The sequence below is a fragment of the Diadema antillarum genome, unplaced genomic scaffold (genome assembly GCF_040938485.1).
Source record: "Diadema antillarum isolate AM-2024a unplaced genomic scaffold, OU_Dant_1.0 seq00000627_RagTag, whole genome shotgun sequence".
NCBI lineage: Eukaryota > Metazoa > Echinodermata > Echinoidea > Diadematoida > Diadematidae > Diadema > Diadema antillarum.
The window spans coordinates 213,733-238,038 of NW_027271548.1; the positions used below are offsets into that span (position 1 = coordinate 213,733).

Consider the following 24,306-nt stretch of genomic DNA (forward strand, 5'->3'; position numbering starts at 1 on the left):
TATCTAACAGATTACGCCTACACAAGTACATTGTAAATTAAAGAAGTTAAAGATCCTGCATGAGGGCATCAAAAGTGCACACAGACAGAAAGGGAACAAATAAAAATACACCTGATTTGGAATAAAAATGATTTCTTAGTCCTGCATGCTGAGAGAAAGACTAGCTCATTTCACTATGCATGCCATCATACAGACACTACTGTCTGGAGCAAGTGGTTAATTGACCTTTGACCTTCACACACAGCTGGATAGAGGGACTGGAGGAAAATACAGGCTCACAGGGCAACCCAGTAAACCACATGCATGCCACTCATTGCCACATCATTAATCCACTAGTGAAGTATGCCAGCGATGAAGCTGGGGTCACTTGAGGTCACACAACACAAACAGCCACTGACAGGCAGAGATTGGAGGCCCACAGCCTGACACCCAGGGGGTAAGGGAGAGCCTCCTCATTAGCTCCTAAAAGGGGGCAGAGGAGGATGGGGGTTGGTAGGGGAGGTGCATCTACCAACCTGCTACACTCAAAATTTTGAATGCTCTTGAACCATGCTGTTTTGGCTTGCAGGAAGTTGAAATATCTGTATGTTTGCATGCATGGTGGACTGCACACTTCAGAAGGCAATCACTATGGCAACAGAAAGTGGGAGATGCCAGGGGTAACAAATAAATCAGGCAGAATGGGAAAAATGAGAAATGTTGAACTGGCAAACTTTGTACCCTCCCCTTTCCCTATAGTATCAGGGAGGACTGGGGGTAGGGAAGATAAAACAATATGGAAGCATGATGATCTACTCTGCACGAGTAGTTGGCCAGACTGCTGCATCCTACGGCCTGTCACTCCAGGCCCTGACATGGTCACATGCCACTCAAAAGTGGTCCCGTCCACTACCAGAGACTGGACACCACCTATAAAACCTCAAAATGGCAAACATGTGGCTCAACAATTGCATCCCATTCGTGAGAAGGAAGGCACACTCATACCCTTTTCACATAGACTTTCTATATTGAATTACTATTGAACTCCCACTGAAAAACAAACAAAACAAAATTGATGAGGCAATATGGAATATTCAAATTGTTATCAGCATTGAATTTTTACATCTACTGCTCACAGCAACTGGCAATAAAAGCCAATGAAAGTCATAAATGAGAAAATGTAGCCATCCCTACAGCAGACAAGTTGAAATAGGTCCTATTGGTTACCTCAAGAGAATGGGAAATACAACATGCTATCCAGCAGTATGTGCATCATATTCATCCATGTTTGAACTGTAATTCAATGGGGGAACCTTATAGAGACAATCCACTGCTGTATTCACAGTATAGCAATGAGGAGCTTAGTAGATGATTTTTGTACAAATTTCATGGTACTTTGTCAGTGTTTCATTAGGAGTTACTCTGTGAGTTTTTCAGGTCCAGGTGTGCCCAATATTTAAAAAAAAGTGTTTGATCAAGTTTCACAGTGGTCCACCAGCGATTCCTGGGGAGTTACTTTGCGAGACGTTTTAGATTGGAATATGCCCAAAAGGAAAGGTGTCTCAGTCATTGCAAACTTTCATGACTAAAATAAGCTCTGACCTCGAAGCCTCATATAGGCATATACCTAGGTATACAGCTTGAGTGATCACAGCATAAACTAATTTGGGGGACAAAACAAATGATCTACCCAGTATCCCTCCACAAGCATAAGCCTGGTGGGTTCTAGCAACCAAGATTTCAGCCTGAAGCTGATCCGGATGTGGTAAAGAAATCTGGATTCATACAGAATCCCAAGCAGGATATTTGACCTTTGCTACCAAAGCAGCCCCTGCCAGAACGTGCCATATCAAAACTCATGTGTGCATGAAAAAATGCCATGGTGAGAGCATAATCCATGCAGTGTTCTAGTGGGTCGCCATGGTGACCTTCTCCAGGAACACACAGATCATGCTTGCAGTAGAAAGATGGGAGGAGAGTTCAATGGAGGGAGGAATGTCACGAGCTCTACCTGTAATCACTCCGCATCGACAACAGAATGGAATGGAAGTCACACAAAGTCAGATGAGAATATGTTACTGTATACGCTATATATTTCGCGGGGGTTTTATTTTCGCGAATTTCGCGAGTCGGGAGCTATTCGCGAAATGAACAACACGCGAAAATATTACCTTCCAAAATGAATCCCTTGCCTTGATGATACGAACATTTCAGTACTAGTATACCATGTCACGGCTTACCGAACAGACCATACTGGCTAAGCTTGTTTACGCACGTCCACGTCTACTTACGAATACTGTAGAGAGCCAATCCATTGGCATTATCGCAAGGGGACCACTCGTCAGAAATCTAGCGCAATGGACTTAACCACTTCAAAAATGTTGAATTCTAACTTACTAGTTCGCAGAGTTTGGTAAGTTTTGTTCATGCAGTGTATAACTAGTATCATTCTTATTTGCTAGTAAGTTGAAAATTCACACTTTCTTTGCCACTTCATATTTTCTCTGGTCCCCCAATCGCGAATTTAACCACTCGCGAAAATGTGTGACAGCGGCAATTCGCGAAAATTTATGTACGCGGAAATTATAGCGTATACAGTATCACACATTGATATGAAACCTTGTTATGCAAGTCACATTTCTCTACATCATCCCTCACCGAGCATAATAAACTTGTGTACTTAGCCACTTATTAAAGAAATTAAGTACTTTTGACAAGTGCTCTGCAACCACATGACCCTTGATAGATACAGACACATACACTGAATACTTTTCTTCCCCTTCCTAGTACTGGCAAACTAAATGTGACAAGGTGATTTGCTATCATCAATTGTCTTGTCGATCTCCAGTGGATGTTGAGCATTATCTTTGATTTTATCATCAAAGCCAGGTAATGGAATGCCTATGTCCTGATAAGACATTCACACAACCTTTGACCAACCTGTTCTCGGCAAACTACTTGATATCCGAAGGCCCGTTCACACACATCCAAAAATAATGGTCTAAGCACAAGAAGTCGGGAGAGTTATAGTACTTTACTAGCAGCCGAGTGAGGGTGTTTTTGTTTTGTTTTATGATTTTTGTTTTTTGCTAGGTGTGGACAGCAACTCGGCATATAAGAAATTTCTGTATTGCAATCCAAATACTATTAACTCTTGTTTGTGAATGGGCCTTGAATGCTTTCAAGTATTAAGTAGAGCACATGGGAGCAATTAACCTAACACATGGGCCTCAGTAAATCTGGGGATTTCCTGGTTTGAAGCAAACAATGATTCAAACGAACCAATGACAAACCTTGATTTCATTTTGTCATTAACATGGCTATCTAAACCATCATCATCATTACTGATATCATTTATTATAGTATATGGTATATTCATTCAAATATTAGATCCAAAGTTTCCTTTCCTTTTCTTCTTTACCTTCTCTATTTTCTCGCAACATATTTGGAGATACAGCCCCGAGACATACATGAAGTCAAAATAAACTACAGATTCAATGACCTGCAAAATAGCTGTTTGAAATTAACGGCCACCAGTATGATTGTACACCATAACGTTTAAAGTAAATGAAGGTACAGTCAAGGGCACACAGACGATGGCATTAAGCATGAAAATAATGGAGCAGATGAAAGACTAAAACCATAGACCTATTGGGGTGTGGGTTTTTTTTTTTTTTCGGGGGGGGGGGGGATAACAAAGGAATTGTGACCCATATAGGACTGCCTTGACAAAATAAAAAAAACAACTTTATAATAGGCTTTCAATTAGGTTTCAATACCGTCTGGGTGAGCTCATGTACCATTCAGAAATGGCAGGCTTCAACACCGACCTATTGCCAAAGGCACAAGCACAATCTGAAGTCGGTACCACACCCCTTCTTAATATCACAACATGCCCAATTGTCTGCAAACAGAAAGCCTTGAGAGAAGACTAGCTCCTATGTCTCGGCAGTCACGGATCAGAGGCTGTCTGGTTGCTGATAATAATGATGATAATAATGGAGAGCCTGTCAAACTCCATGGATTTTACTAAAGGCTGATCCCTGTCATAACCAAGCTGCTCTTTTCCCTTCTCTCTCTCATAGGGCTATGACTCAGGAGACAAGAATGTACATGCTGCATTCACCACACACTAAGCTTGAAAAGCATGAAAATGGGAGTGGGCACTGAAAAAACTAGAGGGGGGGGGGAAGGAACATTTCTTGCAAAATTCTTTGCATATTATTTAGCATCATGAGCTCACACTCACGACCTAACAGTTCTTATTGCCCTACGAAGTATGAAAATGGGAATGGGCACCAGAAAAACTTGAAGGGGAAAAAACAAACATTTCTTGCAAATTTCTTAGTAGGCCTACATTCTTTGCGCATTATGAACTTATACCAACAACCTACTCATTGTCCAACCAAACCACTATGCAAATTTTCTTCTGTATCATTGAGTTCTGATATAATTTCATCAATGGAATTGTATTTGAGAGGGGGACAACACTTGAATACACATACATGTAGCTTAGGGAGGGGCAGTGCAGGAAACACATTTATAACTATGTAGGCACTATATCAGGTGAGGGCAATGGGCATAGGGCCTATAAATGGCCAGATAACCACACTCTGTAACCACAAACCAAAATTTCCATTTCCAATCTAATAACAAGAGTATCACTTAACAGGTGTCTGGACAAAAACGTGTTCGGAACCTCACACAGTTGTCTCGCGATCCTCACAATTCTCGTTCATGCCACCGTACTTAGGACAGTAACTCCAATCAAGACCGAACAGGAAAAGAAGACAGAAATAAGCAAGGATACGGGAGAAGACAAAGGAACAAGACAAGACGAGGATAAGAAATATCACAATGAAGACAGCAATGAAGGAGTACACACAATAAGAAAATGTAATATAGCAGTATTGTTGACAATAGCTGTCCTAGACCCCGTTTACAGTGCGAGGCTCGGCCGCGGCTCGGCCGCAGCCAAGCCCGCCTTCATTTCAGTGTAAATGCACAAAAGGCCAAATGCGGGGCCAAAATTGGCCGCGCATTTGGCCACACTCTGGAGGTGGTCTCGGCCACGGCTCGGCCGCGGCCGAGCCCAGCCTTTTCTCAGTATAAACGTAAACTGGGCCAAATGCGCGGCCAATTTTAGTCTGGCTTCCAAACCCTCTGCCCGTACTATTTCGTTATTCAGGATATTAAGCACCTCAACGTCGAAAACTAGTATAGTTTAAGGTGGTTTTGTCCTGCAAAGGATTTTTCCTTCGGCAAAGGCCTTTGCCCGAACGGCGACTGCGTCGCCACGGAATCCAGTTGGCAAAGGGTCTGGAAACCAGACTATACCAAATTGCATTTGTTTACAAGCAGAGCGCCACTACAACAATATTGAAAGGTTTGAATTAAAAGCGCGGCCGAGCCCGGTAGTGTAAACGGCCAAAATTGCGGGGCTCGGCCCCGCAATTGAGGCCGGGCTCGGCCGCGGCTCAGCCCAGCCCCGCACTGTAAATGGGGTCCTAGGCAAAATGGCAGAACATCAAGGAAAAGGATAAGAGGAAGAAGTCATAAAAGTTGGTGGAATAGGCCTAATTGAACAAGATGGAATCCTGTGATGCTGACAGAATAAACGTAGACAGTGGGAAAACAAAATGGGGCCCTCCTGTGAGAGTTCTGACCTATTTCTGGAGAACTCCTTGCTTTCCCAACACTCCCATCTGTTACTCCTTGAACTCGATGCTCTCATCCCACTTTAGCCTGTGTTTTCCAGCCCACAATATTTCCTCTCATCAGAGCTAATTAGATAGTAATGTCTGAATGCTACTTCTTCTTGACTGTGCTAAATATCTTCCCATCTCTTCTACAATGTGTGTGGAATTAATCCAATCCAAGTCAACTGGCAGAACCACTGGCACATTACCAGTGCATGCCAGATGGTACAAAATAAAGGCAGAGTCTGAATGGACAGACTATGCAGGAGCCTTGACCTAACATGACCTTTGCTCTTCCATTACCTGTGTGTAATAGGTATTGCCACTCCATGTCATTCACATTCATAACTCAGTGGATTCATCATCTGTAATAAGTACAGAAAATTACAATCCACCCACAATCAGAGATGGGTGCATCACTCTGCATTCAGTAAAAGGTTACAGGGGAGAAAAGGTACACAGGTACTTTAAAACCAGAAACATTCGCGGCATGAAACTTTTACGGATTGGAGCCCATGGCCTTCTTAGCGGCATGAAATTTTCACGAATTGCCACTTGTATTCAATACATTGTGTGCACACAACCTTTCGCAAATCTTGGTTCCTCGCAAAATTTGCATAAGTTTTACGTACACCATACAGTGTATTTCTGGTTTAACAGTATTCAGAGACCCTACACTATGAAAAACTCATGAAGCCTCACAGTACAAAAAAAAAAAAATAATGACTACAATGAATAGATAAATAAATCTTCATGAAATAAGAAAAATGATAAAAATCACCATGGCAACAGGCAGAAATGCAGAAAGCTCACTGGCTGTTACTATGAGGGTTACTATTACACAGGTAATTCTATCATTACATTTAGTCTCTTTAAATATGCACAGGCCCTTAAGATGGCATACTCTACAGCAAACGAGACATTCTTCATATCTGCCCTTCAATAGGGATAAGCATCACATCTGCAGATAATACTTGAAGCTGTGAGATCAGTGATGGTATTAAGCTTATCCCATAATCTGTGACAAGGATTTCACTTATCTCATCTGCCTGACTTAGGGTCCCAACTACCTTCATAATTCACAATCGAGATCGGCTCGTCAAATTTTCTCCAGGACGAAATCCTCTGCGAAGGCGGGTCAAATGTGGAGGAGGGACCTCTAGATGGCGACAACCTAGCAAACTCGTGTAAATTTTGGTCAAAATCGGTTTCTATGCTTCAAACATTGAGGTCATTTTTTTTTTCCAAAAAAAAAAATTAAATCCCTCTGTTGCGTTCAAATTGTCCATTAAAAAGATTAGCATCTAAGCCATGTGATCTTATCAAAACTCCATTAACTGGCCGTATCTCTGTTACATCGGCCCACAAAATAATTCCCTTTCAAGTCACGTGAAACGATACTCGGCACAGGTATGACAAGGTGAGTGCCGATGTGAGTCGTAATCAACCATCAAAGGTACATGTATATGGCGCTGACATGGCCGCATCATACCTGGAATTCTAGATGTTATCATATACTCTGGGAGTCAGAGGTGTTGGTGGTTGCCTCGGTGGAAGACTGACAGAAGGCGATAGGTGTAGGCTTGCCTATGTAGTACCCCATGACGGGGAGGCATCTAATCTAGGTCTCATCTGTCAATTCCCTCTCACACAAGCATACAATGTAACACTAATACACACAAACTCACACACCCACACAAACACATACACATAAACACCAATGCAGACACACTGAGGTACATTTATACAGATACACTCGGGCAAATCATGAGCAAATGATAAAATTCTCTCTCTTATCCTATGACCCTGTTTTCTAATTCTGTTATATATGTGTACCTATATGTCTCTGCACTTATCTCTTCAATATGTAATGCACATAGTACAAATGTACATTGTACATGTATGTGTGTGTAATGTACAGTATGTACAATGTATACATTATAGTAAAGGCCTATACATGTACCAGGGGGGCGTTTCATCAATGAGTTCGTCGGAGGTTTTCACCAACAAATTTGCTATCAGCCAATCAGACGCAAGGATTTCAGTAGCTTTTAACAGTTGTCAGTGTAAATCACTGACAAACAGTTTCATGAAACGGTCCCCATTAATAGCATACGTGTATATAGGCCCCATATAGGGTATTATATTCTTATCTTTTCCTCTGTATTTCTATTTCTCTGTTTCTACCTCGCAGTCACTAAATATAAAGACAGAAGATCTCAAAAAATTCACACAGCATCGATTGCACTGAGACAATGACGCACAGTCCAGCTACTGAGCAGTACCTCAAAACTAATGGCAGCATGAACCAGATTTGGACGAGTTCTCTGCCAATGTCATACATGGATCTAACTATAATGAATATTACATAGTTCACACAGAGATTGGAACACACTATTGGACGTGCTGCACAACAGATAATTAACCTTGTAAAAGGCAAAGACATAAACCTCAAAACTATCTCTTCTTCCTCTAAACAAGGAAAAGAAAATCATACAGGACACAAAAGTTACCGGTTTTAGATGATGGCCTTGTACAAGGGACATTTGCGGCTCTAGGTCATGAGAGATTTACTCTTATCTAGCAACAAACCAACTTAGATACCTCACATAACAACTTCCTGTAAGGTTATCATAATATATGATAAACCCCATACCATAAGAGATTTGCAGTGTGAGAGATATAGGCCTACAGTCCAAAGTTGGCACTGACAACATCAACATGGTGCACCTATACTGTAAAACATGATATATTCGCAGCATGAAATTTTCGCGAATTGGAGCCGACGGCCTTTTTTGCAGCATGAAATTTTCGCGAACTGCCACTGGCATTCAATGCATGTAGTGTAGACAAGAACTTTCATGTGCATTTTAATTTCGCGAATCTTGGCGCTCGCGAAATTCGAGAAATTAAAATGCATGCCAACATTCCTCGTCTTTCAGTATTTCCATTTATCCGTCAACCATAAAGTATGAGATATTATGATTATTTAATTCCTTGCAATGTGGCAAGGGAAAGAGCTCTAGCACACAGATAGGAGTCGGTCATTTCAAAGCCACTATGTTTCTCCCCCTCCCCTGAAAAAAAAAGTGAAATACGTGGTATTTTTGCGAGGGTTTAATTTTCGTGAATTTTGCAAATCACACTTGGACCGCAAATTTGAAAAAGTTACCATGCGCTAAGGTAATAGTGCACTTATGAAGACCTCTGTATCAATTCACGAAAACAACATCTCACGAAAATGTCCCTGACCTCCTCATTCGCAAAAATACTGTACGCGAAAAATAACAGCGTATACAGAAAACGACTGGATTCGTTTGTTGCATGCACACATGGTGTTTGTGAACAAGTTCACGATAATCTGTCGTGTGCACGCGATGCACTTTGAGGAGGCTAGGAGATAGAAGATCCAGCATCGTCTGTACCATTTCCTAGGCTGACTTTTGACAGGTCCACCAATGACAGGATGGTGTGTGGGCAGGTAGTACGGGAAGAGGATGTGGAGGCAGAAGGAAAAAATGTGTGTTTTGGTTGTTTGGGGGAGTTTGAGGTTTTGCCTTTTTTAAAAACATTTTAATGACATTATACTACTTTCTAATGCCAGCACGCATAACGCATAGTATTGTCATGCATTCAAGAGAGTGAACTCGGCAAAGCTTTGCAATGCCTTGTATACAGTCTAAGCATCCAAAATGGCTGCCTGCAAATTATTTTGGGGGTTTTCTCAACAACCCATTCAAAGTCATCACAAAATACATCACTTTTCAGTTTCTGCAATATGACGAGAAAACCTTGTAATTCTTGTGTGTATACAAAAATACTGTTTAAAAAAATATATATCAACCCTAGCGATGCAAAAATGAGTCCATTTTGTTTTGTTTTGGTTTTTTACCCTAACAGTAATTTGCCTTCTGTACAAACCAGCTGCATTCACCAAACAAATTCACGGGACTGAATGTGTTACACTTATCAAGTATCATCACTCAATAATCTTAAAAATTTTCACAACACCACGCTAGCCCAGGGCAATCAAGCTCTGAATTGTTTTCAAACTCTGAAAATTGTTACTTTTTGATAAACAAGATATAATCTTTTCCTTCACATAAACCATCTTTTTGATCTGCATCACAAGCATCCATCAGAAGTGGTAGAAGTAGGAGAATGAAACATGATTCATCATTTACCTATCAATTAAAGGACAAGTTCACCTTCATAAACATAAGGATTGAGAGAATGCAGCAATATTAATAGAACACATCAGTGAAAGTTTGAGGAAAATTGGACAATCGATGCAAAAGTTATGAATTTTTAAAATTTTTGTGTTGGAGCCGCTGGGTGAGGAGACTACTACAGCTTGTAATGTCATATGCGTACAACCGTATAAAGAAAATGTAAAGAAAATTCAACATATTTTCACTTTTTTCGCATAATAAAAGAGCACTTGACTTGCCGCTTTCTAAAGGCAGGGGGAATAATATTACCCATAACATATGTCGGTAACGAGTCAAGGGAATGTGTACTTTTTTCAAAAGATGATATTTTGTGAAATTCTCTTTATATTGTCCTTATATTGTTGTACGCATGTGACATTACACACTGCAGTAGTCTTCTCATCCAGCGGTTACTGCACAAAAACTTCAAAAATTCATAACTTTTGAACGGATTGTCCGATTTTCCTCAAACTTTCAATGATGTGTTCTACTAATATTGCTACATTCTCTCAATCCTTGTGTTTATGAAGGTGAACTTGTCCTTTAAAATTCAAATTTTGAAGAAGTACTATTGCTTGTAAAGTGATTTTTGAGAAAGCGCAAAAAAATAATAATAATAATGTGTTTTGTTTTTTTAAGGCAATGGACTAGGAGGATTCAATTTGTTGTGTCAATGTTGATCAAATAGTGCTTGGTTTTTACAAGGAGAATCAGGAAGTGACGGGCTTGGCTTTGTGGATCAGTTTGTTATTTTTTGCAAGCGTACCCTGGGAAGGACAGATGCCATAATCCGATACCCAGTTCCTGGTTGAAAAAAAAAAATATATATAAGGACCAACGGTCTTCTCTTCAATCGTAGTTGGTATTGGACCGGTATTGGCTGTCCTCAATAAGGAGGGTTATCTACACCCCCTTCCGTTGGACTGGTGGCCTTTGATTAAATGTAACTGAATCTTCGTAGCGTTCGAAGAAGCAAAGATTGTACGGGTACTAACTCGATCTGCCAAGGGTGGCAGCCGGCTGCTGTTGTGAGCAGGAAGTATTTTTGTATTCGGCTGACACCACAGGGTAGAGTTAAACACTCATCTACAACCATTATAGGACAGTTGTGATGTTTACTCCTCACTAACAGAATTGATCAGAATCTTAGATATCAAGCCCTCCCCCCCCCCCCCCTGCTACATTCCTTGATTTCAAAAAGAGCATGATCTTCATTGACACATGTACAAATGTCTTGAGTAAGCAGGTTCATTGAATTCTACTCCACATTCAAACATAATGACATATTATGCTTAGCACCAAAATGTATCACGACATTACATGCAAAACAATACAACTGTATGCATCTCAAGAAAGTCATACAAAATCCTACATGCAGAATAAAATTCATTCCTTTTTAGTACATTTTTTTTGTAGTTGATTTTTCTTTTTTGTCTACCTGAACAGATTTGTGTGACAACAGAAAAAGCACATACAAAAGCCACAGTACGGACACACCCACCAAACCAGACAAACCAGCTACAGTAAATGCCACTATACCATTCAGGCAGTGCACAAGACTCAATCGATCAAAGGAATCTTGTCAGCAGAGGAAAAATGAAGGCAGCAAGTAGTAGTATGTAGACAAAAATAAGACAAATATTAACACATGATAACACTGATTCTCATACAGCTGACGAATGCTGTACTGTAGGTGAACATTCATGTGGTATATAAATTGCAAATGCAACAACTTAAAAAACTGGTTTGGAGATCAAATGAGTTTTGAATTTCAATGACAGAGCTATACTTGAAACACAAATGAACTGCTATTAAGGTCATACATATCAAGAAGTGGTAATAAGTTAACATTTTGAAACACTGACTTGCAGATAATTAGAATATCTGATTTCTCTTCAGTACAGTGCATTATCATGTAGACAGGTTGGAATAATACCACACACACTCACAGAGATATGCTGTCGAAGAGGACCATATTATGCATTTATACAATGTAGTAACCTTCATCTTCTGAAGCTGCCAAGCTTCACGTTACTTAAAAATATAAGCAGGAAGCCCAATTATTCACGTCAAACACAAAAGTACTCAAGAAGAACGGTAAAAGACTTCTAGGGAAGAGAGAGTGTGAGATGGGCGGAAAAACAACCACCACTGCTCAGCAGGGCGGGGTCAGTATCCCAGCAGGGACCCGTGGTACCATCGCATGCAATTTCAACCCCACGGCGGAGGACGGGATAATTTTGGGGCCTTAAAACACAACGATGACAATCTTCGCACTCATCATGACAAAATTCACATACATCCTGAGTATAGTACCGCCTGACAGGTACAGAGGTCGGATCTACAATCATTTGAAAGCCAGATAGAGCGTAGAAGACTATAGGGTCATATTGGAGGTTTTCCTACATACATTTATAAACCAGTTTCGCTTTGATTTGAAAAATGGTAATTTTGACTATTTTTTCCACATTTTTTTTTGAACATTGGTCAGATTTCATAAAGTGACTAGCGCCTACTTCTTTCCTGACAAGAACACCTTCCTCCATTCTTACAGTGCTTTGATTTGCTCACTGGCACATCCACCGGCCTGCTTTCTACATCAGATGGGCACAGATTTCCTGAAACTTACCACCAGATGAATGTGGATTACATAACTCCTGTAATCCCCATTGTATTACCTTGGCCTTTATTTCCGACTGTGCACTGTAATGCCCATGTGGGTTGTCTAACTATACATCATGGTCAAGTAGGGAGGACAAGGGGTGAATGCTATTACTGTATTAACTTGGCAAGTCCCAGCTGTACGCCAGGCACAGGCATAGCCTGAGAGTGTTAGAATATTACAGGTTCCACGTTTCTCCATCATAAGTTGTAGGCTGTAAAGTACATGTATCATTCTTACCTACGAGACTATGTGCCACAGGCAGGAAAAAAATCCCAGCAAACAGAGATGCATACAATGTATATTTAAAAAATGCAAGTGGCAATACGTCTAAAGTGACAAGATTCGTTTTGTTCCATGTCAAGTAAATGATATGCATCTGCTACAAATGCATGTTTTAGCTTCCTGGCATGCTGACTTGGGGACTGCCGTGTGCGATGAGGAGGCTATGCCTGGCTTGTGTTTACTGAATCCATTGAAGTCCGATCATTACAGAGCTCCCAAGCGACAGGGAGTTGATTTATGTGCTGGATTGTACGAAAGTGACAATGAGTGATGACCCGATTTAGTTTCACGTGTGAACAAGACCTGTAAAGGCTTAGCAGGACTTGTGGAAAGATGCAGAACAGGGAAGAAGACTGACAGCTCACTGACAAAGCTGAGAGAAGATGCGAGTCCATTTCACATTCGGCGTGACATTGAAGTGTTAAAGATATTATGACTTTAACATTGTGAAAACACCATGTATCTCTATCTCGCCAATTTACCAGATATTTGTCAATTTACACATAGATTTCCACTTGAGAAAACTGTGAACAAACTGACTTTTCAAATTTAATACAAACCTTAATACTTCATATCATGACTTAATAGACTGCCCTATCCCCCCCCCCCCCCCTACCCCCAAAGCATAAACACGCAAGCACAATGAAACAAACAAATACGCAGAACTACTTCTAACAGGTTGTCACCAGAGAGAGTAAGAAAGAATCACACAAACGAAGGAAATATATGTAAATACTTTCTGACTCTGAAAAGATATAAACATTCACAATCAAGGAGGTCACATCCTGAGGTTAATACACATATTTCTAGAAACATCATCCACAGAGGAATGTCCAAGTGTGGCTATTTTCATCCATCCTGTTCCAGCTGCAAAAATTTGTAAACAGGCTTCTGCCGAATGCATTTCACATGCACTGCTATTTTCCACAGCATTGATTTTTGTTTTGTCTTACAAGTATTGTTTTGGATTTTTCTCTCTTTTTTTGTGCGAATACAGCAGAATAGAAAGAAAACCTTCAGAGAAGACATTCAATAGTTTCTGCAGTTTGGGGGTCACGCCCCTCCACCAGCGGGATGCTGGTCCCGCTGGTGGCTAGGTACCAAGCCAGCAGGTCTGGCTAGATGAAGAGGGAAAGCTGGTTCAACCTGGGTCACATTCCTTGCATCCCATCACAAAATATCATCTCTCACTCTACCAAAGTAACATTCCATCACAACACACACAAAGAAAAAGGGGAAAAGGGGACTAAAAAGATACTCATTCACACCCAATTTCTCATTCGCACTTTTTTTCTGTGGTATGTTTCACCATGTTGCCTCATATCTTAAACACAGGATAGATGTTCAATATGGGTATCACCAACTGTCACTCTGAGTGGAGGCGTTTGGTAGAAAAGTTGACATTATACATTCATGGGCGTGCAACGATCATCTAGCATAATATGTGCTGGAAAGAAAATCATGAACATTCAATTCAATTTCTGGCGAACTGAAATTTGCCATCTAGGCCTATATGCAATACCATCAGGATAACAATGTTTGACCATATATTGTGGTGTTCTGTCATTTTTCCACAATCCAGCTAATGTCATATTTTCACCAACACTGGCTCATACCAAGCAGTCCGTGATGAAGATATCACCTACCCCGCCCACTGTGATGAAGGGCTGATCAAATTCACTGCGCATGTAATGGATGGTTTGGGATTAGCACGGCAAACATTGTCACAGAGTAATGGAAAGGTGATTGATGTCTTGTGGCTGACGAGTTTAAATCTGGTGCAGAGAATCTTTCTTGGGCAGAGACTTCTTTATCTTGCATGCAAGTACTCATACTATGATAATATCAAAATATATATCTATAATATCATGATATATACTTTTTTGCAAAATGTGCTTCCCATGCACTGGACAAACAAACTGTCCCTCAAGATTATGGGAGAGCGTTCACTGTCCAGTTTATCAGCTCACCACAGTGTTTCAATCTACACAACTGCAAGCAGTACTACTATAAAAGTAGTATGAACATAATGATCATATCGATACTCAGTGTCTTGTTTATTTGTCTCCAATAATTATTGCACATTATAGTGAAAAATCAGAAGTGCTTTGCAAATCTGGTATTTAGTTGCACTAAAAACGGACAAAGACATTCCTAATGGTCAGCAGCTGAAAACTGTAGTCTGTAGAGAGGACTTGCAGAAAGATTATGCGGTCAATCACTGCAACTGGACAAAACATTGTTTACCAGCTAGTCCTCTATGACCACTCATTGGAAAACCAAGGGAGGGGGGGGGGGGGGGGGGGGGGGGGGGGATAAACAGCCTATCCACACAGGGTTTGGTACAAGTATGTAGTGGCTGGGTCTGTGGTTTGCGGTCATGATTGATAGAACTAGACACCACAGGCTTTAGAAATCGACCAGTTTAGACATGGAAGTGTGACAATGCTTGGATGGCTTGATTTTCCTGAGTTTTTTGTTTTGTTTTGTTTTGTTTTGTTTTGTTTTGTTTTGGGGGGGGGGAGGAGGAGAGGGAGAGCAGAATGGAGGGGGTTTATACATTTCCTGGTCCATAAAAACAATGACCACTGCCAAGATAAGGTAGCATCACTGCTAGTACATCCAAGAAGGTAACAAGCTCACCCAGTAGTAGTACATGTACCTCCTCGGTAGATAGAAGTGTCAATGAGGGGGGAAAAGTCAGTTTTCAGTATGGTCAAGCCACTGGTATGTCACCTCAACCTGAGGTCAAGACTGCTTGACCTTCAGAGAGGAAGTCTACATAGTGCCCCCCCCCCCCCCCCCCCCCCTCAATCCAAAATCCAAAATCAGCGCTTTAGTCTGGCCAGGGTAGTGAAAGAAAGAAAGGGAAAACCTCCCAGTGGTTGTGAGTTGGCTGTCTGAGCTCTCTGCACCACTGGTCTGTCTGGGCAGTCTGCCAGCTGATGAGGGGTGTGGTCAGTAGAAGCCACTTCCACTCCTCTGGAATATCTGTCTCGATTTCTCAACTGGTGGAAAGTGTGTCATGGGCTTCTCTTTCTTACTTCTGGCACTGGTATCACCTAAGATTTTAAGGTATGCTGAGAGTTAGATTCCCCATGCATGGCATTAGCTTTTAACTATTTTTTTCAATGTTTCTCTTGCCATTCAGATGAAAAGTCTGGACAGATAGGCTACTGTCTTACATGGCTGACCACTGCTCTTCTTTCAAATCCTTTGCTTTCAGAGTGCATTCAGAGAAAGCCAAGCATCAAGCTTGCAGCCAGCCACCAGCTGGAGATGGCTGCATGGTATCGTGCTGACTTGTACAGTATAGGGGTCACACTGAACTTTCTTCATGACTTGCAGAAGGGACTAACTAACATTGTTGTACACAAGTCCACAAGAAACTCCCTCTTGACTACATGTACCTCTAGGGCCTATATGCTATTATATATTCTGTGACTACAGAGATAGACATTACATCATGTCTATTAATATCAACACTGCGGCACGTCCTTTCACTTTTTATCAAATGAAGTGCGTTTGAAAATATAACATTCCCCTCACATGCACTAGTCTTGCATACTGAGTCAAAATGAAGATAAGCTCAAATTTACAAGTGATTTGCAGACAGCATGGTTCATCAACTGATCAATGGAGTATCAGTAGTCTTTGATATGAGAGGCATGCCTTTACTAGTCTAGGTGTTTTAGTACACATAGGACCCCTGCAACATCACAACATGCACAGTTATCAAAATCATACATACCATTAGACTGTGATAAATAGGTTCACATTCTTCTCTTTAAATCTGTTTTTTGCTCATACAAAATGCGGCTAATTTCATTCTTGCTACAATAGCTCTCGTGGTGCATGATTAGTGAGATAAAATATTACCTAGCATTATTAGCATAGGTAGGGCCTACTTCCCTTCATTGGCTAGGGATATGTACTGTCTGCACATGTGTATTTGGATATCAATGAGTGTGCTGTACAATTTGTATTTGCAGTATAACATATTATAGTTTGTAACATACTATAGATTGTAACACATTTAACCCCTGCATGCCACCTTAGCCCTTGGTACCCCAAGCACATTAATCTATTGTCTCTGTTTCCAACATTCCACAATACTTTTTGGTCTTCCCCATCCCCCTCCCCGCCCCCACCCCGCCCCCATAAAAGTGATAAAATATCTTCAAAACATAATATATTTTTATTAATTTTTGTCCAAAGCTTCACATGGGAAAATCAGAAATTTCCCAAACAACAGCAAGACCCTTTGTCTAGAAATTAAAGAAAATATTGACTGGTCCCTTTCTGCATGCACCAGCCATGCCAACTTGGGAACCCTCTTCTTTGTTCTATGGCCACTTGAGGTAAATTCCGGCCGCTTTTCGTCACAGTGACTGCGTTTTTCTCCCCTAGCAAGTTTCCCCACCATCCCCCAACAAGCCATTTCCCCACCATCCCCCAACAAGCCATTTCCCCTTTGTTGGGCGGCTGCACTCCGGTCCGCATGCAAGCCTCATCAGTTGTGAGGGATGCCCATCTCGGCCGATAGTGAAGCGAATTAGGCGAAGCCCTTCAGCGCTTAATATCCCTAGTCAGTGTCAGGAATTAGCCGCAGAGTGTTAAACCAATCAGGTCCGCCGCGATTACAGATGAACCATATGAAGCTCTGACAGGATTATGTACGACCTACATGCACAGTTAGGGGCTGAAAACCCGAGACTTTGTTACACCAGAAACTAGGCAATGCACTTTGCCCGACGATCATGCTCATCGACTGTTCACCATACAGAAACTGTGAATATGTGGGACTGTTCAACCACAATCTAGGCAACATACTTTGCACAACAGTCAAGCTCACAAGCCATCAAAATTACATACACTTTGAAATAGTGGGACTACTGAGTTAATATTCATTATTGATTTCACCTATTTTTCATTTCTGTGTTTTAGTTTGTTATTCAAAAAAGTATGGTATTTTTGCACAAAGATAATTATGACAATAAAAAACAAATGGGCAGTCTGAACAGCTTTTGTTGGTATCAGTGGTAAGTTTATGAAAGAAATGATATGTTTCAAAGTTGTTCCACCCCATTTATCTGGTTTGAAAAAACTACAACCATCATGAGAAGGCACTAAATCTCAACCACCGGAGACTCTAGGAAATGGAACGTAAACTGAGCAAACTATGCAAGCTTCATAATTTCTGCATGGTTCTGCACAGGCTCAATCTCTCACTCATACTTGTGCATACTTTTGACGAAGCTTGCAGGGCTGCCCAAAATCTAACATTTCTCTTGAACAGTATTATCCCACAGCCATACACATATTTCATCTTGTTTATCCACGATGGACTTTGCCCCATGGTGAGTGGGTTCCCTTCACAACCTGTCTTGCCACAAAGTCTGCACGCTTCTTGTTACAGAACTGCATTGGTAATAAGCTCTCCCTTCCACAGACACGGGAATGTGTCTAGCCCAATCTCGCAGCTCAGCTCCTGTGCTGTTTAGCTCTCTCCTTTTTGTTCTTTCATCTTGACTTTATAAACATACAATACCTTTGCAAGATAAGAAATGCATATCAATACACACAATATGTGTGTGTGTGTGTATGTGTGTGTGTGTGTGTGTGTATGTTTGTGTAGGCATACTGTATACGCCGAATATTTCGCGAGGTTTTTATTTTCGCGAATTTCGCGAGTCGGGTGCTATTCGCGAAATTAAGGACACGTGAAAATATTGACTCTGATCCCGATGTGGATGTGACGTACGCATGTACATTTCTCCGTTCAGTACAGGACTCCACAATCGTGAATTTAACCACTCGCGAAATTGTCGGGAATTCCTGATTCGCGAAAATTCAGACTCGCGAAATATATGGCGTATACAGTATATGTTTGTATGAAAGGAATGCTACCTTTTAAAAAAGTTTCAATAAAGGCTATGGCCATATGATTCACTTCTGAGACATCCACATAAAAGGTCCCACAATACACCTTATCATTCATTCTCCCATCTATTCATTCATCTATCTATAAATATCACATATGTCAATGAAAGAAATGTAGGCTGTAGAATAAATCATCATTACTATGTGCTTAATAAATGTGAAAAATTATTATCATTATTATCATTTCTGACACAAGGATAAAACAATGAATAAGGATCTATAAAATTCAACGACAATTACAAAGTTCTCAATAGAACTCTTGCAGTATACCAGACAAACATGAATGGCTAACCTGGAAAAATCTGAGGAGCCTCAAGTTAAGTGTGATCGTACCCAAGGAAATACAAATATCCCAAGACCGGATCACCTTTAAAGGCAGTGTAGCCTTCTGCGCTCGCTGCATCCAGAAACAGCCTTGCCACTATCACCTAGCCCTCAGCTTCAACATTCGCTATCAACCTCAATTCATTACCGCATCTATATATAATAGCATTATCAGCACATAATGCAACTAGGTCCATGGGAAAATGGAGGCGTAGGCAGATCAGAATAATATTCTATGGAATGAAATCCTTGTGTGCAGTGCCCAACAAGCGGCCACAGTTAGTGCAGTCCAAGGACGCAGAACTGTTGATAACAAGATTCCACAATAGATACAAGTTCAAGTGGCAAAAATGAGGGCATGATACAGACCTCACGCAGTAGGGGTGCTCTTTCTTTCAAGTCTAAAGCTCGCAAAGAAAGAGATAGAAGATCCGTCTTTAAGCAAATGGAAGAAGGGCAGAGATGGTAAGTCCCAAAGAATTCTGTTCTCATGGGCACAATTCAGGGGGGCATTTCATGAAGGAACTTGTCAGATAAAATGTCTGACAAGTCAATTATATCCGACAAGTTCAGAGAAATCAGCCAATCAGACTAAAGAATTTCTCAAAACTTGTCGGATAGAAGAGACTTGTCAGATATTTTATCTGACAAGTTCCTTGGGGGGCATTTCATGAAGCATTTTTGTCCGACAACTTGTCAGACAAATTTGCTCTCAGCCAATCAGATGCAAGGATTTCAGTAGCTTTTAACATTTTGTCAGACGAAATATGACAAAACGCTTCATGTTCATATCGTGCTTATTCGTTAAACATCAGATTCAGGTAGCACGGGGGAAAAAAAAAGGAGCAAAGTGTTCTTGTGTAGCACACTACATCATTCTTTCCCAGCTTCTTTGCAATATTGAAGCAGAAGATTATCTCTAGTATGAAGCAATCAAATTGCACATCTTATTGTCTAATTCTGTGAAAGTCTAATATGTCTATAAGATGTAAAAGGAATCTTAAATTGTCTGCTGATTCCATGTATTACTGCTGAAACAAGGAGAGTAGGCAATTATGTGTCACTTTATTTCTCAAGGAAAATCTGTTCAAGTAGATCTTCACAAAAAATTATCTTCAGAGGTAATACCTGGTACTGTAAAACAAGATATTTTTGCGGCATGAAATTTTGGCGAATTGGAGCCGACATTTAAAAAAAAAAAATTTGCAGCATGAAATTATCAGGAGTTGCCTCTAAAATTCAATGAATATAGTGTAGACAAGAACTTTCATGTGTATTTAAATTTTGCGAATCTTGGCTCTTGCGAAATTAAAATGCATGCGAACATTCCTCGTTCTAACAGTATGTAAAATGGCAGCAGATTCAGTATGCAGGAAAACTTGTCCAATCTGCACAGCACATCCGTTTCTGAAAACATTTGGCACACACATTCTGCGACTAGCCATCATCACCGCTATCTGGAAGTGATTCCTTTTTCCTCCTACTATTAATTCACACTCCTCCACTAAGCAAGGCCGAGCATTACCCTGGGAAGTCTCAAGGCAAAACTGTGAGTTGTGAGTTTGGTATTAAAAGCCAGATTTATAAAGGACACAGGCCCAAAACTGTGAGTGCTGTGTGCACATATTGATAAAAGACTGACGAAACCTTATCTTGCTGAGCCCAATAACCCAATCCCCACCCCCCCCCCCCCCGAAAAAAAAAAATATGATAATAAATCCAGGGTATGAATAGGGATGTCTACTACAAATCTTGACAGACAAATGGCTTGTTTCTTGGTGGCTAATCGAGTTGGCTGCAGCCGCATTGATGTTAACTGGATTGGCTTTAAGAATTCCCGAGACTTGCCAGATGCCTCAAAGGATCCGGACCGTAACACGTTCTACTATGGAAAGCTTTTATCAGGGTTTCAAGTTTGTCGTTCCTCTCTTGAAGTTTATCAAAAAGATGCTTTGCTTGGTAATACAGGAATATGATATCAAGGTTTATATAGCATATATGTTATGCATACGCCTGATTCATAATCAAATCATAATGGTAGTAAAAATATTATCAAAATCACAATTATTATCATTATTATCATTCCTATCTATATTACTATTAACATATTCATAAAAATGTATATGACAAGGATGGCAAGAATGGCAATTGATATATCATACAAATATTAAAAGAAATAGTTTGTGATATATAGGTATAGTTATGTATCAGCTAACCTCCTCAAAAAGAAGAGGGAAAGCAGGTTTGTGGAGCAACAAACATACTGCTATGTAGGCTACAACATGGTCATAAGTTTATTCAGGCACTGACTGTGTCTGCACCAACATCTGAATGGCACGCTACTGTACACATGAATATATCTCACCACCTGACACCGTCGATTGAGAAGGCAGGCCTCTCCGGGCCGCCTGTTCATAAAGGATCGAAACTCGCAATCGAGGTGGAAGTGAAAAAGAGGAAAATAAAAAATAGCGCAATGCACACACGCACTACCCAGTTCCTCTCCCTCCTTCTCCCCCGACTTCCCTTCTAACGAGAAAAACTTGGGAGCAGTTCAGGGTATGGCAGGCACGCGCTGTGTGGGATGTGGATCAAGCTCGGAGCAGCGCGTGGCCGTGAACTTTACCCCTCCCTCAGTCGGTGACTGGGCTCGGGAACGGGGCAATGTCAGTGGCACGGAGGATTGAGGAACTGTTTAGCAGATTACGATGACAAAGGATTAGTCACTTGATCAAACCTCACGATATTCAACCATCCTACCCCTCTGCGGAGAGGGGGAGGGCAAACCCTTGACGTGGGTCGCCCCTTTCAGAGCCCAAAATAGGAACAAATGTCGTGCGCAACGAGGACCATCTAAACATAGTGAAAGGGGAAATTTGCTCCATCGTATCACTGAATGGAGAATCTAAAACATTCAACAAAAAATTTTCTATCGAAATGAAGGCATCACGAATACTGAATGATGCAAACACTGCAATCCTTGTGGAAGTGAACATAGAAATCTGACGAGAATTGGAGAGGAAGGTTTAGGGCAAAAAGGCTACAACTCCAATATCTCTCGAGCGGAGGAGGGTTAAGGATGTTGATGGTAACATTGTCCTGTATCTATGCTGTGCTACATGGCATATGGCTGGTACAATCTTCACCGCATTCAGTCCTTTTGCCTCAGAGTTACTGTATACGCTATAATTTTCGCATACATAAATTTTCGCGAATTGCCGCTGTCACACATTTTCGCGGGTGGTTAAATTCGCGATCGGGGGACCAGAAAAAATATGAAGTGGCAAAGAAAGGGTGAATTTTCAACTTACGAGCAAATAAGAATGATACTAGTTATACACTGCATGAAAAAAACTTACCAAACTCTGCGAAATAGTAAGTTAGAATTCAACATTTTTGAAGTGGTTAAGTCCATCGCGCTAGATTTCTGATGAGTGGTCCCCTTGCGATAATGGATTGGCTCTCTGTAAGTAGACGTGGACAAGCTTAACCAGTATGTCTGTTCGGTAAGCCGTGACATGGTATACTAGTACTGAAATGTTCATATCATCAAGGCAAGGGATTCATTTTGGAAGGTAATATTTTCGCGTGTTGTTAATTTCGCGAATAGCTCCCGACTCGCGAAATTCGCGAAAATAAAACCCCCGCGAAATATATAGCGTATACAGTAGTTAAATGCCATACAATATTGTCGATTTCATAAAACTGGAAGCAAACATTCATGTCTTTTGTGATCTGTGTCATCTTTGTGACATTCTGCTAAAAGTTCTGTTTGTCAAACTTAGGACTCTCCTTCCAGCAGTGTAGGAGATTGAGCATTGTCTGTGGTTGTGGGTAATTTTGTGCACAAATGTCAAACTGGTCACGAAATCATATTCTTTATTATCAAAGAATCATGGATTCCATCTGCCTTTTAAATCTGGACATGAACTTTAAGGACCACTCTCCACTTGATTGTAAAGATGTCAAGTGCACTGAACTCAATATAATTTATTGAAGAGCTGTTATCAACTTGGACGAGATGTCTACTTCTGGTCACATGACTGCTAATCAATACACTTTAACTGATCCTCATACAAGTGAAAGTTTGTTTGTTGTGTCTTTTTGTGTGTGTGTGTGTGAAACTCCTTTGAAAGAACTTTGATATAATACTGGATTCTAAAATATGTAATTATGAGTACAGCTACTTCCATACATTCCATTGTACAGATATGTTGTAAAAAGGAAATTTTAAAAAATGCTCAGGATACCAATATTTCTTTTGCCTCAAACTTATGGACAGGAAAGGAAAGCTGGGTACTGAGATTATTAAAATAGATCCTGAGGAGGAGTCGATTTAGGCAAATACATGTATCATGGGTCCCGCCCAGTCTGGTCAGAAATCTCTGCGTGGGGTATAGGGTCAAGCAGGACTGGTGAACAAACCTTGAAGCATGCTCCTATACGCAGTGTCGGTGATGGCATAGACGTGAGGGGGCACTTCGTGGCGCTTCTTCCCCTTGTAGAGTTCGATGACCTTTTCATGGTAGATGGGCAGTCTCTTGTACGGGTTGACGACCACGCAGAACAGGCCGGAGTAGGTCTGTGTCAGACAGGGAAGGGTAGAGGAAGAGAGGCTAGTTAAGCTCAGAGATTAAAGAATGTATCCAAGACTGAACTCTAAACTGAAATCATCACTTAAGGGTTTTTAGAAATTAAGATGGACTAATCTTTTGCATGGCAATGAAGATCATGATAGTCTAGTGATGTATTTTTCTCTGCATACAAAATAATTGATGGTCTATGCATCTCGATGCAAAAATAATTGAGAACTGCTAATTTTTCAAGTGTGTGTGAGAACAGGCCTTAAATGTACTGTAAAACGAGGAATGTTCGCGTGCATTTTAATTTCGTGAATTTTGCAAGTGCCAAGATTCGCGAAAATAAAATGCAGGCGAAAGTTCTTGTCTACACTGTATGCATTGCACGCCAGTGGCAATTTGCGAAAATTTCATGCCACAAAAGAGGCCGTCAGCTCTAATTCGCGAAAATTTCATGCCACGAATATATCATGTTTTACAGTACCAACTGCAAATGTATAGTCGCTCCAGTAACACGATCAGTTAACTACTGCAGTTAATGACTACACACTCTAAACAATCCATCTAGAAGGTCAACATATTATGTACATCTTAAATACATATCAGTCGGAGCTGCTCTTTAA

The 24,306-nt window shown here is 40.8% G+C and overlaps 1 protein-coding gene across 1 annotated transcript in view; it reads right to left on the reverse strand.

Moving 5' to 3' along the window:
• The window catches only part of LOC139736158 (uncharacterized), a 140,405-nt gene extending 116,715 nt beyond the window's left edge, over positions 1 to 23,690 (reverse strand). The window contains exon 1 of the mRNA XM_071646889.1: positions 23,529 to 23,690. Within this exon, the coding sequence (XP_071502990.1) occupies positions 23,529 to 23,538 (10 nt within the window). The 5' untranslated portion in view covers positions 23,539 to 23,690. The remainder of the gene's footprint in view (positions 1 to 23,528) is intronic.
• Positions 23,691 to 24,306: the final 616 nt, after the last annotated feature.